The 14,427-nt window shown below is 33.1% G+C and overlaps 1 protein-coding gene across 1 annotated transcript in view; it reads left to right on the top strand.

Annotated features, from left to right (window-relative positions):
- LOC131874308 (uncharacterized) overlaps positions 1–14,427 on the top strand; it is a 75,614-nt gene that overhangs the window by 18,303 nt on the left and 42,884 nt on the right. Inside the window, exon 3 of the mRNA XM_059217615.1 lies at positions 1,261–3,313. Within this exon, the coding sequence (XP_059073598.1) occupies positions 1,261–3,313 (2,053 nt within the window). The remainder of the gene's footprint in view (positions 1–1,260; positions 3,314–14,427) is intronic.

The raw sequence follows: 14,427 nt of genomic DNA, 5'->3' as shown, positions 1-14,427 counted from the left end.
TTTTTGATGATTAAGATAGGGATTGGTTGATTGTTGTTTGGTAGCTATGTGTGTGTTGGTTATTCTCTCTCTGAGGCTTATTGTATATTCTGGGTTAGCCCCCTTGTTTTGGCTGCTTTATTATCAAAAACATTAACCCTGTTAACCTTATTAACCTTGAGAGGTGAGTAAATTGCTTAGTAACATTTTATTTGAAACGTTTTTATTTGTAACTTCAAGGAACAAATGATTACTAAGGGAAAAAACAAATTATACTTTTAGAATGACATTGTGTGTTGGTTGTTATTACGCCGAAGGCATCTCCTACTATGGAATGGACTGTCTATCTTTTTCCTATCAACGGTTGAAAATTGCAGTGAGGCAATGCAAGACGATTCAATGAGTTTTGACTGCCCGTTTTCATTATGTTTTCGATGCACTCTGATGCAATTTCTTCGAAAGAAAGAAGCACACGTAACAATACCAAGTGGGAAACATCTTGGATGAAGCAACCCTGAAACATCGCATTAGTTTATTGGTTTTCCCACGTTGTTGATTTTAATATTACTTTTGTCCTGACAAAATGGCCGTTTCGGCACGCAGTATAAATTTTCCCCACTTATGGTTGGTGATCCGTATGAAATGTTCATTTTTTTCTTATGCTGCTTACTTTTTCAAAATTTGTACAGCACCTGACAAATAAGAGGTTTCTAATATATGTTTATTTGTTTATAAGGTTTTTGTTTTACATTTTATATTAGTATTGAGATATATTAATTTTTATTTATTTATTATGTTAAAATTAAAAATTCACTAAGATATTAAAATTCAAGATAAAAATGATTAAAATTTATTTGTAACTTTTTAAATAATTATAATTAAAAATTACATTTAAGAACAATTTTTTTATTATAATTATTATATAGATTAAGTTACAATTATAATTATATATTTTTATTTTTATTTAATTAAAAATCACATTTAAGATTATTTTTTTAATTATAATTATTATATAGATTAAGTTATAATTATAATTATATTATTTTATTTTAATTTAAGGTTAAGTTTGTATTATATTAGAATATATTTGATTAATTTAAGTAAGATTTAATTTTTATTAAGAATTACAATTAGAATTGAAATTATATAAGATTATAATATAAATATGATTAATTAACTATTATTAAAAAATATAAATAAATATTAAAGAATTATAAATATTTTTAATCAAATATATTCTAATTCTAAAGGAAGATATATCCTGGAAAACCTTATAACCAGTTGGGAAGCTATGAACTGGGCGAAGTCTTCCCAGACAGGATTTATTAAAGGAAGATATATCCTGGAAAACCTTATAACCAGTTGGGAAGCTATGAACTGGGCGAAGTCTTCCAATCAGGATGCTGTGATACTTCTCGTAGATTTCGAGAAAGCGTATGATAGAATAGAATGGAGCTTTATTGACATTATGCTTATGGCTTTTGGTTTCCCTGTCCTGTTCCGCAATTTTATCAAGATTCTACTAAAAGATGCTATGGCTCAAATTGATATAAATGGGTCTCTCTCTGATCCCTTCTCCCTGACCAGATCTATAAGACAGGGCTGTCCACTTGCCCCTGCTCTCTTTGTGATTGCCTCTGAAGCTTTATCTTTCATCATCACTGACAATACTCTCTCCCCGGCTGTCAAAGGTATCACATTGCCCAACAATGAAGAGCTGAACATATGTCAATTCGCTGATGATACCAGTTTATTTGTTAAATTGGAAGATTTAAACTTTTGTCACCTTAAAAAAAAACTTGATCTCTTCTGCTCAATCTCCGGAGCTAAACTGTCTCAGGCCAAGTGTATCTGTCTTGGCTGGGTCGAACATCCTCCGGATTGGTTTATGCATTATGGTTTTCTGTGGGGAGGCCCCAACAATATAGTCTGTTACCTGGGTATCCCCGTTGCTGTTGAACCTTCGCTTAAGGACATGTGGCTCTCGATCAAGTCAAAAATCACAAAAAAACTCAATAGCTGGTACAACAAAACTCTGTCGCTCGCTGGTAGACTCCAAGTTTGTCAAAAAATTCTATCATCTTATAACATTTACTATGCCTCGGCATGGATGTTTAACAATTACCAAATTGTGGAAATTCAGAAGGCCATTAGGAACTTCCTATGGTCTGATGGTAAAGGCAACAAAAAACTTCACGCGGTAAAATGGGATTGGTGCAGAACTGATAAAATTTTTGGGGGATTAGGTCTGAAGGACCTCAAACTCCAAGGCATCGCTCTGGCCACCAAATGGGTCTCTCACTATGTTGATGGTGAAGAACCATGGAAGGTGCTTATCCGAAACAATATTTTAAGAGGCTACCCCAAGAAGGCTAAATCTTGGAAAAATCTCCCATTTGCTGATATTTTATTCGGTAAATTTACCTCTATTGTACATGGATCTGCTATTTTTAAAACCATATGGAAAGCTTGGGAGGATTCGAGACATTATATTACGGATAACCTCTTCTACACAGGTAACCTTCTTCATGGTGAGAGGTCCATCTGGTGGAATCTGTTTCTCCAGGGGAAGCTGCTTGCCCTGACTCAAGGATGCTCGGCTAAAATTTGGAATAGATTAGGTATTTCCACCTTCATCGATTTATTTGAGAATGACTGTCTGATTAAGTGGGATGAATTAAGAATCAAGTACAATCTTCCTGCTGCTCATAAAAAAACATATAACATGATTACTAGAGCTTGCACCAATATACCTTCAATATGTCTCATAGACTCGCATAGATTTATAAACAGTAAATGGCCGGATGGAACTGTGCTGTGGAAAACAAAAGCTAAAAATGTGTACAATACCATGAATAACAATCAGGAGATTATTAAGCATGTCAATACTTGCTGGTATACCTCACTGGATACGAAGCAATGGAATAAAATTTTTTATCGAAACTGGAAATCCTACATCGATCCCAAGATCAAATGTTTTAAATGGCTTATTTTGATCAATAGGCTTCCTATCAGCAGTTACTTGGTCCCTAATGATCTCTGTAAGCTTTGTAACAGACAGGAATCTTACAGGCATATTTTCTTTGAATGTAAATTTGCTCAGAAGGTGTGGGCTCTGTGTGGAGTAACTTATCCCAAGTACATTGATATTTTAGAAATACTGACTGGATATATTCATGGTCTCAAAAATGATTCTAATATTTTATGGTTTATTATCTCGTCTAACATCTTGTGGCAATTATGGAAGTGCAAGAATGAAGAAAGGTTTCAAGGCGTGCATAGATCTCTTACTGAGTTATTCTTAAAACTCACCCTTTTGAAAATTTCTTCGCAGGTCTGTATCACTATGATGATCGAGAAGGAGAAATTGAGCAGATTCCTCAAGATGGGTCACTCCGCTATGTTCATTTTTGAAATGAAAGACGGTTACAACTATCGTAACCACATGAACAATATGGTCCTATTCAACAAAACGGTGAAAAAACTACACAAAGAAATCGTCAAGAATAAGAATGCGACCGATGATCAGATAAAAATGATAGCCCAAATTCAAGCCAACAAAAGCATCGCTTGGATGGAAGGTCCGCTTGGATGGACCGCTTGGATGGAACAATATGAAGACCTGTTACATTAAACCTTTGTATATGTTAATTATCATTTTGTAATACTGTCTCTGTATGGTGTATTGATGTAACTTTTGCTTAGCATACTCGGTTTTTGTTTTCTCTCCGTGTGAGGCATGCCTCCGGAGTTGAAAAACTTGAGATTCCTTTTTGTACTGTAATTTCTGTTGATAACTCTATAATCAATATAAAAAATTCTAATTCTAAGATAGAAATATTTTAAAATAATTATTAATTGGGTTTATTATAATAACTAAATAATAAATTTCATTATATTGTTAATGTATTTTTGAAATAACATTATAATTACTTTTATTTCATTAAAAAAATATGATTATTTAAAGAAAATATTAATATTAACATAATATAAACAACATTATTATTAAATTAAAAAAAAAATGTTTTTAAATTATCTAGTAATTGAATAAGTTAATTAATTTTTTAAATTTTATTATTGTAATTAAAATTTAGATTTTGTCTCATCAAATATAAGATGTTATATGTTAACCTCAAAAGATTGTTAGATATTAAGAAATTGAGAATATCTAGCATTTTCATATATAATTTTTGATGGAGACAAATTCAATACCCATGTTTAAGGAATTTTACCATTAAAATAAAGTAAAATTTTAGAAATGTCTACCATAACAGATGTAAGGGGAGATTGTTTAGCCAAATAATTAATTATATAATATAATATATTCACTTTTAATAATTTATATTTTAGAATAATCGGAAAAATTATTATAAAAATTTATTATACAAAATAAATTTATAATTAAGTATATAACAATTCACCTTTAAGACCTCTCTCTACATATAACTTCCTATTTGTATCTTTCTATTCCTCCCTCTCTTCCTCTCTCTCTATCTCACCTCTTCTATCTTATTTCTTCCTCTCTTATCCCTCCCTCTCTGTATATTTATCTCCCCTCTATATCTATCTCCTTACCTTGCATCTCTGTGTTTGTGTGTGTGTGTGTGTGTTGTTTCTCTTTCCCTCTCTACTTCTCTTTGTTTTCTTATCTCGATGTCTCTATCTCTCCCCTCATCTCTATATCTCCTTATATCTCTACCTCCCTATCACTTTATTTCACCATCTACATCTTTCTCTCGCTCTCCCTTTTCTCTATATCTCTCTATTTCCCTCTCTCTATCCTTATCTCTTCCTCTTCCTCTATCTCTCTATCTATTTATCTCCCTCTTCTTCTCTCACTTTATCTTCATCTCCATCTCTATTTTACCTCTTCCCCTCTTTTTAGACCTCTATATTTATATCTCTTTGTCTCTCTATCTCTCCATATATATTCTTCATCTCTTCTTGTATATATGTATCATTATCTCTCCATCTCTCTCTACCACTTTATGTGTCCCTCTATCCATCTCTATTTTATCATTTCATATATATTTATTTTTCTATATCTCCCTCTCTCATTCTTTCCTTCTCTCCCCCTCTCACTATATTTATCTCTTCCACTCTATATATCCATCTCTCCTATCTCTTTATTTCTCCCTCTCCTCTCCATATTCCTCTACTTTTCCTTCACCATCTCCATTTATATCTTCCTCTTTATCTATATATTCTTACCCCCTCTATCCCTTAGTCTTCCCCCTCTCTCTTTCCCTATTTCTATCCTTATCTCTTCCTCTTCTCCCTCTCACTATTGAAAAATTAACCTTCCACACCTCTTTCGGCGTACCCATTGCACACCAAGGTGCAATTGCTAGTTTTATTTTTTTTAAACACTATAAATTATATTTACACCGAAGGCATACCCTTTATGAAATATTTCACTTCACTTTCCAAATCAACGGTGCAAAGACTACTGGAAGTGATGCAAGACGATGCAAAATATCTGAATCGTTCATTATTTTCTGCCCATTTACTGTCAGTTTTATGTCATTGTCATGATTTTACTGTCTGTTAAAAGTATTTCACATGTTGGTTTTTCCTTTCTCATGCGTGAAAGTTGAAAATCAAAAGAAACGTTAATAAAGAAAATCTGCTACCGTGTATCTGTTCACGTTGGCAGTTGATTTTATTATACGAATATATTTCGAAAAAGGCAGTGTACAATCCTCCAGAAACATGAAGCTTTTATTGGAACAATGGGATTCAAATATGGGTGCTTCTTCTATTTTAAACTTTGTAAAGACTTTTCCCATGCTACGTGGAATAAGAGTTTAAATATTAACTTTTTCTTCTCTGTTTATATTATCCATTTATTTTTTTAATTTTTTTTTTAAGTTTGAATTTATTAGAGATTTTAGTAATCATAATATATAATGTAGGAAATATATGAATAATAAGTTACATGTTTTATTTTTTATTCGATTTTAATTTGTTTTAATAATTATTATATCATAATATATCAGATAAATAATTAGTTTTAATATATTGTATAATTTTTTTATAATATTATTATATAAATATTAAATTTTTTTGATAAATATAATTATTTTTGAAAAATACATGTTTTATTTTTTTATTTACTTTTAATTTATTTTAATAATTATTATATCATAATATATCAGATAAATTATTCAATTTTTATATTTATTATTTAAGTTCATCTCCATCTTCTTCTTTATCTCTCTTATCTCTATAATTGTATCCCTCCTTGCATCTCCCTTTCTCTCTTCTACCTCTATCTTTCCTACAAGATATCTCCATCCATTTCTCCCTATCTTTTCATCTCTCTTCATATCACTCCCTCTCTCTCTCTCTCTCTCTCTCTCTCTCTCTCTCTCTCTCTCTCTCTCTCTCTCTCTCTCTCTCTCTCTCTCTCTCTCTCTCTCTCTCTCACACACACACACACACACACACACATCTTTATCTTTATATTTCTCTAACTCTCTCATACACAACACCTTATTCCTTCTTCCCTATCTCTATATCTATATGTTTCTCCCATGTCTCATTTCCTCTTTATTACTTATCTCTATCAATTCCTTTATCTCTCACTCTTGCTCCTTTATCTCTATTTTCTCGTCTCTACCTATCTCTCTGTCTATATCTCATTATCTCTATATCTCTCTCTTATTCACTCCATCTCTCCCTTCATGTCTCCTACTCTCTCTTTATATACATATCCCTCTCTCTACCTTCCTCTATCTATCACTTCCTATATTTTTATCTTTATATCTCGCCATCTCCTCTCTCTTATATTTTCTCACTCTTTCTATCACTATTTATCCCTCTTCCTCATCCTCTCTCCTTCCATATCTCCCTCTCTATATATGTATCTATCTTACACCCTCTAGCTTTCCCAAGTTATATGCATCTCTCAATCTCTCCTTTCTATCCTTATCTTGCCCTCTTCTATCACTATCTCTCTCCTCCCTCTCTCTCACCTACCAATCATTCCACCTCTCTCTTGTCTCTCTATCTCTCAACATCGATCCCTCGCTCACTCCCTCCCTATCCCCACATCTATCTCTTGATCTCTCCATCTCTCCATATCTATTTTCCTATCTATATTCCTCTTTATTTATCTATTTCTCTTTCTTTGTCTAATTCTCCCCCTCTCTCTATATCTCCTTATATCTTCATCTCTCTATCACTATCTCACCATGTATATCTCCATCTCCCCCTCACACTCTATACCCCTCTCTCTCTCTCTCTCCTTAAATGTATATAGCTATATTTATTTTCCTTTTCTATCTCTCCGTATTTCTTCTTCCATCTCCCTTTATCTCTATCTCTTTATTCCTCCATATCTCTCCACCTCTATCTCTCTCTCTCTACTCTACATATTTTTATCTCCCCCTCTCCTTTGTCTCTGTCTATATCCCAAATATCTACATGCTTACCCATCGTTTATCTCACACTCCCCCCTCTCTCCTTATAACAAACATAACATGAGCTTCTCTATGATGGAGTTTGATTATCTTCTTGATTCAAAGGTTTTCTTTTCAGTCATGTTTTGATCCCCGTAAGCATATTCATAGTTGATTCAAATGAACCTATCACTTCTTCAGTGATACCTTTTTTTGTAATGCCTAGTAAACTTTTTAACGTGACCGATGACGCTGGCATGACACACCCTCCGGATCCACGTGAAACACTTTTGACCCAGAGCTATGAACCGATGAGGCCGCAATCGGGGGACCTCATCCCCACACTTCACTTGTTCAAACCCATGAGCACAACAACCCAATGAAGACACAAGACCTTGAGAGCACAATGGCCCAACAGGGGTTTAAACCTTGGTGGCTGCTTCACCAACAAAGTGTTTTAACTGTGACACTACATGCCTGAAGACTTCAGTGATACCTTTATCTCACAAACAACAACATTTTTAAAATGGCCTACCAATTGACCTCATGTATTGCACATATGTATGCAAAAATTAGACCAAATTTTGTCCTAATTGACCTTCCACATCTATTTGGCGTACCCATTGCACACCAAGGTGCAATTGCTAGTTTATTAACATAACTATTATTAATTATAGTGCAAATAAGAGGTTTTGCATCTTTGAATAATTGATGTAATCTAGAAACATCTTAACTTTTTAAAAATTGAGAAAAAAATATCAAAAGAAAATTTTTATAATTCTAATTGATGAAAAGAACAATTCAATAATAACTAATTAACAAAATTGAATGCAACTAATTACACTAGGTACTAATAATTAAACATATTTTGATTTCGTCTACATATTAAAGTTAACCCTAAATATTGCAATAATAGTAACTAACGACATGTACTAATAATTAAACATATTCTGATTTCATTGCATGTTAAAGTTTAACCCTAATTATTTATTTTTTTAAACAGAAAATATCGAACTGCTTTTCCCAATATTTTTTGTGCAAAGCATAAAACTATGTATGGAAATGACACTTTCGATCTTGTGTGTTGTCCATTTATTTACCCTGGTTGATTTCGAAGGACACACCAAATTGAAGTGCATGTTCATAATTTTCACTGTTTAATTGAAGTAATCAAATTAATTACAGAGGTAGGGCAACGACAATATCCATACCCTGCATTTCCTCTGCATCTCCAGCACTAGGTTTTTCATGTAAATATTATGGTTGTTATCGCTGGGAATTATTTGGCACAAGAAAGAGCAGATGTTGGCAATGGCGGTATTCATTGCCTCCTCTTGCCGTCTCGGCTGGCCTCAAAATTCAATGAAGGCTCAAAACCCCCTCTTCTATTTATTTATTTGGTTAATCTGCAGTTTGAGGGCGGGCCATGGCCTCACTGCTCTTGGAGCGCTTCCGCCATAATCTGGGATTCGTTAACGAAAGCTCTGATTTACTGATTCGATGACCCGCACCAGTGTGCTAGCTTTTTCATCTTTTAGAGCAAAGAAACGTTAATGCAATATTTATGCTTGCCCGGCAACGGTCGAGGCTTCTTCATTCAATGTTTAATGGAAAAAATTGAGCGGTTACGACATTGCCATTAATGGCGAATTTGCCAGCCATTTGTCAGTATTTTAGGATTGAGTTGATAAAACGACGGATGTCAATTTCATGGTTTTTGAGTTATTGTTTATGCCAGGTCTTTGCTGTCTCTGTAGGAATCAGCCCACCAAAGATTCTTCAGAATGCACTCAATGCTGGATAGCCAAGCCAAAGCTGAAAATTATATTCTTAATTTTTCGATTGTATAAATAAGCACAAAGAGAGGTCATGAAGTTGAACCCTGTTTATGAAATTATGGAACTCTTTTGTTTAAATTCTCTTGTTTTTCTATTTCAAAGAACATGCTCTTCTTCTTCTTCTTTTTTCAAGGAGAGGTTTGAAGCCTTGATGCAGAGACAGAGTTCTGCTTCTTCTCTTTCCAAGGAGAGTTTTAAATCCCTGACGCAGAGGCTCCGAGTGAAGCCTGTAAACTACCAGTGCCTCCTAAGCCATCTAGACTGTTGCCTATGCTTGAAAGAAGATTAGAACAGAATAGCACCAGCCCTTCAGATAGCTGCAGCTGGATTTCACAATCAGCAGTAGAAAATAAACTATTGACTCGACTTTGCAACAATTCCATCAGTGTGGACAATCCAAGGCCATGCTTTAAGGCGTCATAAGGATTATGTTGTGTCGTTATATATGGACAATTTCATGTTAGAAATGAGAGTAGGAAGAACGGAAGGGGAAACGTTGCGATTATGGTTTATGTTAAGAGCGAGACCTCTGTCAAAGTAAGAAGAAGAAATGAGTGCCCGTAGTTGTGTCAACACCATGAACAAGAAGGACCTCTTATTGAAAGAAATTGGAAACGAGGAAAATTTAAGTTCCGAGAGGAATTGTAGTCAGATTTACACATTTGATGTGGTTTCCCCTAAATCTATTTAGCAACAAGAAGTTTACCACGCAAGGTAGTTATTTTAATATTTCCCTTTTCTTCTTTACCCCCTTTTTTTCCAAATTGCAAAGTTCAAAGTGCATCAAAAGGGGGCTTCACTGGTCTCCCCAAGAAATAATTGACCTTCTAACTACGCCTCATTTTCCAAAGCTACTACAGACTGAATTTAATTGACCTTCTCTTCTAGCTTCTACTCTCCCATATTTATGGAGATTTCTCAACCCTGCAATTGTACGAAAATAAAGGGAAACGGTGGAAAGAAGCCCTTAGCTCAGCATCATATGTATTTAAAAGTACAGTTAACAAGATTATTTTATGATTAAACAATTATTTTGTTTAGGCTTATTTTATTAGAGGAAAATTTGCATTATGAAATGTGTTAAATGTATTTAAAAATATTATTTTATGATTAACACTAGAGGAATAACTTGACATTTATTCTATAATAGTCAAGAAATTTGCATTATTGTAAATATCTTAGCTGGAGGTTTGAATCTATATGTCAGGTTATTCCTCTAGTGTTCAAGCTCACTACGTTATTTGGTTTTATTTGCAAAGATTTCCCAGAACACACTATTAGATGTATTACTAGCATGAGTATAATCATTAAATTTCAAGTTTAGAGGGCATTGCGCTTCTCAACAAATTAATTTTTGAGTTGTCAATCACTAATCTCTAAAACTGCTTAAGCATTGATGGCATATCTGTTAATTTCCTATCCCATCTGAATGATTATAATAATTTGTGGAAGTTAGTATGGCATATAGTTAGTATGGCATATCTTTACTCTTTCCTCTTTATGAGAAGGATTTGATGACTTTATAAATGTCTTTAATGACTGTATGTAGATAACAGGTTAGGTGTTGTTAAAATATATCCACTTTGATCTTCTATTTCCATAGGCTTTGATATTGAGAGTTATGATGACTTAGTAATTGTGACTGGAAACAAATTGTCCATCTTTTCCAACTATTATCATCTCCTTTTGTGCATTCTTTATGTTTGATATTCTAGAGGAAGTTATTACTGCTTCTTATGTACAATTGAACAACTAATAAATAATATGTTGTCTAATATACATTTCTAACTGGTTGTCATTTGTTGTTTACACTCTTAAGGATTTAGGAATGGTAACAAAAAGCACATTGTCCCATTTATCATATCCATCATCACATAATTTGCATGTTATTCCTAAATTTTATTAAGGCATGATTGTAAATGAAAATTGAAAAAACATTCACAATGCTTACTGATTAGTTTTTGGCCTAATATATTTTGTTTACAAGGACTAAAATTAATCATATCTTGCAGGTGCAGAGTAGGAAGAGAAAAGTAATCTTCATCAAAATCACAAGAGGTAGTGCTATGCTCTATTTCATTTCAATTTATTATTTTAGATAATAAAGAAACCTAGGTTAAGCATTGTAAAACCCTCACAATTGGGAAGGATCAGTTGTTCATTCATTGAGTTGCCTAGATATTGAGGCAGCAAGCCTTTTTCATTCTCAAACATTGATTAGAGGTTAGGATATAGCGATTATTGAAAGTGACAAGGGGGTTTAATTTATGACTGGGTGACCATAAACAACACAAGTGAGTTGGGTGATTCCTACCCATACCCTATATAGCTTCTTAGTATGAATTGATAATGTTTGCTACCTCAACCCAAATTTTCACTAGGTGGGTCAAAGATCCTTTGCATTGTTGGTCATTCCTCACATTTTTATTTCATTGTTATATCACATTTCATTTTTTATCAGGTTGTCAATCTGAGCCACATAAGTCAAACACAATCACTTGAGGGTCACATCAACCCTCTCTATCTTACATATTGCATGTTGCCACCCAAATTACAAGCAAAAGTTTCTTCAAATATCTACAAATTTTGGAGTAAGCCACTCATAACCTTTGAACCCCTAAAAGGCTTATACAAGTCCCACCATGCATGTCAAAGTGTAGGCTGCTAAAATATGGGCTTAAAAATAAGCAAGCACACAATCACAAGGGTTTCTCAAGATCTATAATAATTATGGACTTATTATGAGGTGCGCCACCAACACCAATGAATTCTAATATCTGGCTAAAAAAACATGCCAACAATGTTAGATGCGGTTGAAGGGATGTAGGTCCAACTGATCAATAGTAAATCTGTGCATCTATGCTAATTGCAATGTCAATAATAAACATAAAGTGAAACATGCCATAGAACAAGGTATCGATTCAACCACAAAATATGGTTAATATTTTCCTATTTTTAAATAATTACAAATAAAAGGAGAGGTGTCAGAGAATGGCTACTGACAACTTCTTAATCCATACACAAATAATATGAATGTGATACAAAAATGTAAATCCCTACTTCAAATCTAGCATGAACAACAATGCCCATAGCCATTATATGCATTGATGGCAGTTATACAGTACAAATATTTTCCCTCTACTAATGTAGGATCCCCAATAATCCAAAACGGAATGTACATAAAACACTAATCAGTTTTCAAGTATTCCTCACTTGTATGGTAGCATTGTGTGAGAAAGATGGCAACAATTTGAAGCAAATGACAAGCAATTTCTTGATCAAATCCCTACTAGTGAACGCAAAATAAATGTCAGTGAAAATGTAGAATTATGAAGTGGCAAGGCATGCAAAAGCAAGGTTAAAGTCCTCTGTATGACCGTTGAAATGAATCTAACAATTATAGATGAGCTAGGAGCATAGTAGGTCCAAGCAATTGTGAAGGTGTAAGTGGTACAATTTTTCTACATGTGATGATGGACTTTGCACTCAACTATTTATGGAAGCTAAAGGATGGGGAGGGACATATAAATATGTCATAATCCTAAAATAGGCGGTCCAAACAACCAAAATATAAGGAAACTAGCTGTCAACAAGCCCTAGAACCTAATGAACAGTCACAAGCAAAAACAACACATCTTTTGAAAAAGGCAGGGCATTGCCTTAACACCACGGATTTTCAAAAGGGTCCTATGGGAGCTACAAATGACCTTTCAGAAATTAGTGGTGTGTAAAGGTGGAATTTATCATCTGCTTTTAACTAAATAATAAAATAAGCATTATGGATGCCTCAACCTTACATGTATTTTCTTGTTTGAAAAAGATATAAACAAGCATATCTATAACATGTTGTTCTCAATCTCAATTTTGTTTGCTCGTAATTTTGCATAATCATGAAAAGAGATTCCAACTAAGGGTGTAAAACAAACAAATAAACTAGCAGGTTTCTCTGCAAGCATGGGCATGGGTGAATTAGTTTCACTATTAAACAAGTTGTTTTGCAGAATTCCCATATAGGAAGACTTTCCTAAAAGGAATGCATACAAAGGAAAAGGCCAACCATGGTATCTAAAACAGAAACTTACAGGTTCAATGTGTCATAGATTTGCCTTCACTTAAAGACTTAAAACATTTCAATATCTTATTCTAGTTGAAGTTTCCAAGTAGCAAGAAGGGTGTCATCCTGTATTTATCAATAGAATTTTTTTAATTACATGTAAATTAATGAAAGCAATTGAGTATAAAAAATATTTGAATACATTTTCACTACCTGAGACATCTCCACTATTACATTGTTTGGAAAAAGTTCAGACACTAGCTCTCAAGCCTCTTTACTACGTTTGTTCTTTGAGTCAAATTATTTTTATCTATGTTCCATTGCTAGTATGAGTTGTAAACCTATTTCATGGGTTTTATAAAAAAGCTACAAGCTCCATTCCATATCTGTCTAATCTGGTAAGCAGAGATAATTAGGGCAGAGTGGTTAGATTTTACTAGTAGGTAGAGGATCATTTTTTTAAAACTATTTATCTAACTTCAGCAAATAATTGAAGATTGATAACACAATGCAAACCATTTCTTATGTCTTATATTATTGTTTTCATAGAATTGAAAAATCTGCCTATTTTTGTTGGCCTAATTGCTGAGTATCATGTTTTGTGGTTCATTCAGTAAACTATTGGAAGAAGATTTTGATGTTTTGAATGTCTCTATTTAATTCTACATTATTTTGGCTTTTTCGCACTTTGCATTAGCAAACCTTAACTATATAATGTAATGAATATTAGTCAATCATATGGATTAAATATTAAAATACTAGTGGAGTCTATGGGAAAAAATAAAAAGTTGAATATTCATATTTTCTTAGGGATTTTAGTCCATCTATAGTTAGTAAGTGAGATGAGGTTATTTAAGTCAATTCATCCTTACATTTTCTTAAATAATATTCTAACATTTTTTTTAATTATGTTCTAACCCCTATACTTTGATAGTAAGACAAGGCTTTCATTTGATTCCATTGTGTTAGTCAATCTTTTTTAAGATAATCATCTAATTTTTCTTCTTCTATTTTCTTTTTTCAAAAAATTATGTTTTAACTCTTTTATTTTGACAGTTAAATAGGACTTCCTTATAATCTTCTAGTGTATTATTTAATGCTTTTGTGTAAATTAATTAATCTAGATTATTAATTTTATATTTATGATTTTTGC

Source organism: Cryptomeria japonica, chromosome 3 (assembly GCF_030272615.1).
Source record: "Cryptomeria japonica chromosome 3, Sugi_1.0, whole genome shotgun sequence".
In the NCBI taxonomy this organism is placed as follows: domain Eukaryota; kingdom Viridiplantae; phylum Streptophyta; class Pinopsida; order Cupressales; family Cupressaceae; genus Cryptomeria; species Cryptomeria japonica.
This window is presented reverse-complemented; position numbering and strand designations above follow the sequence as displayed.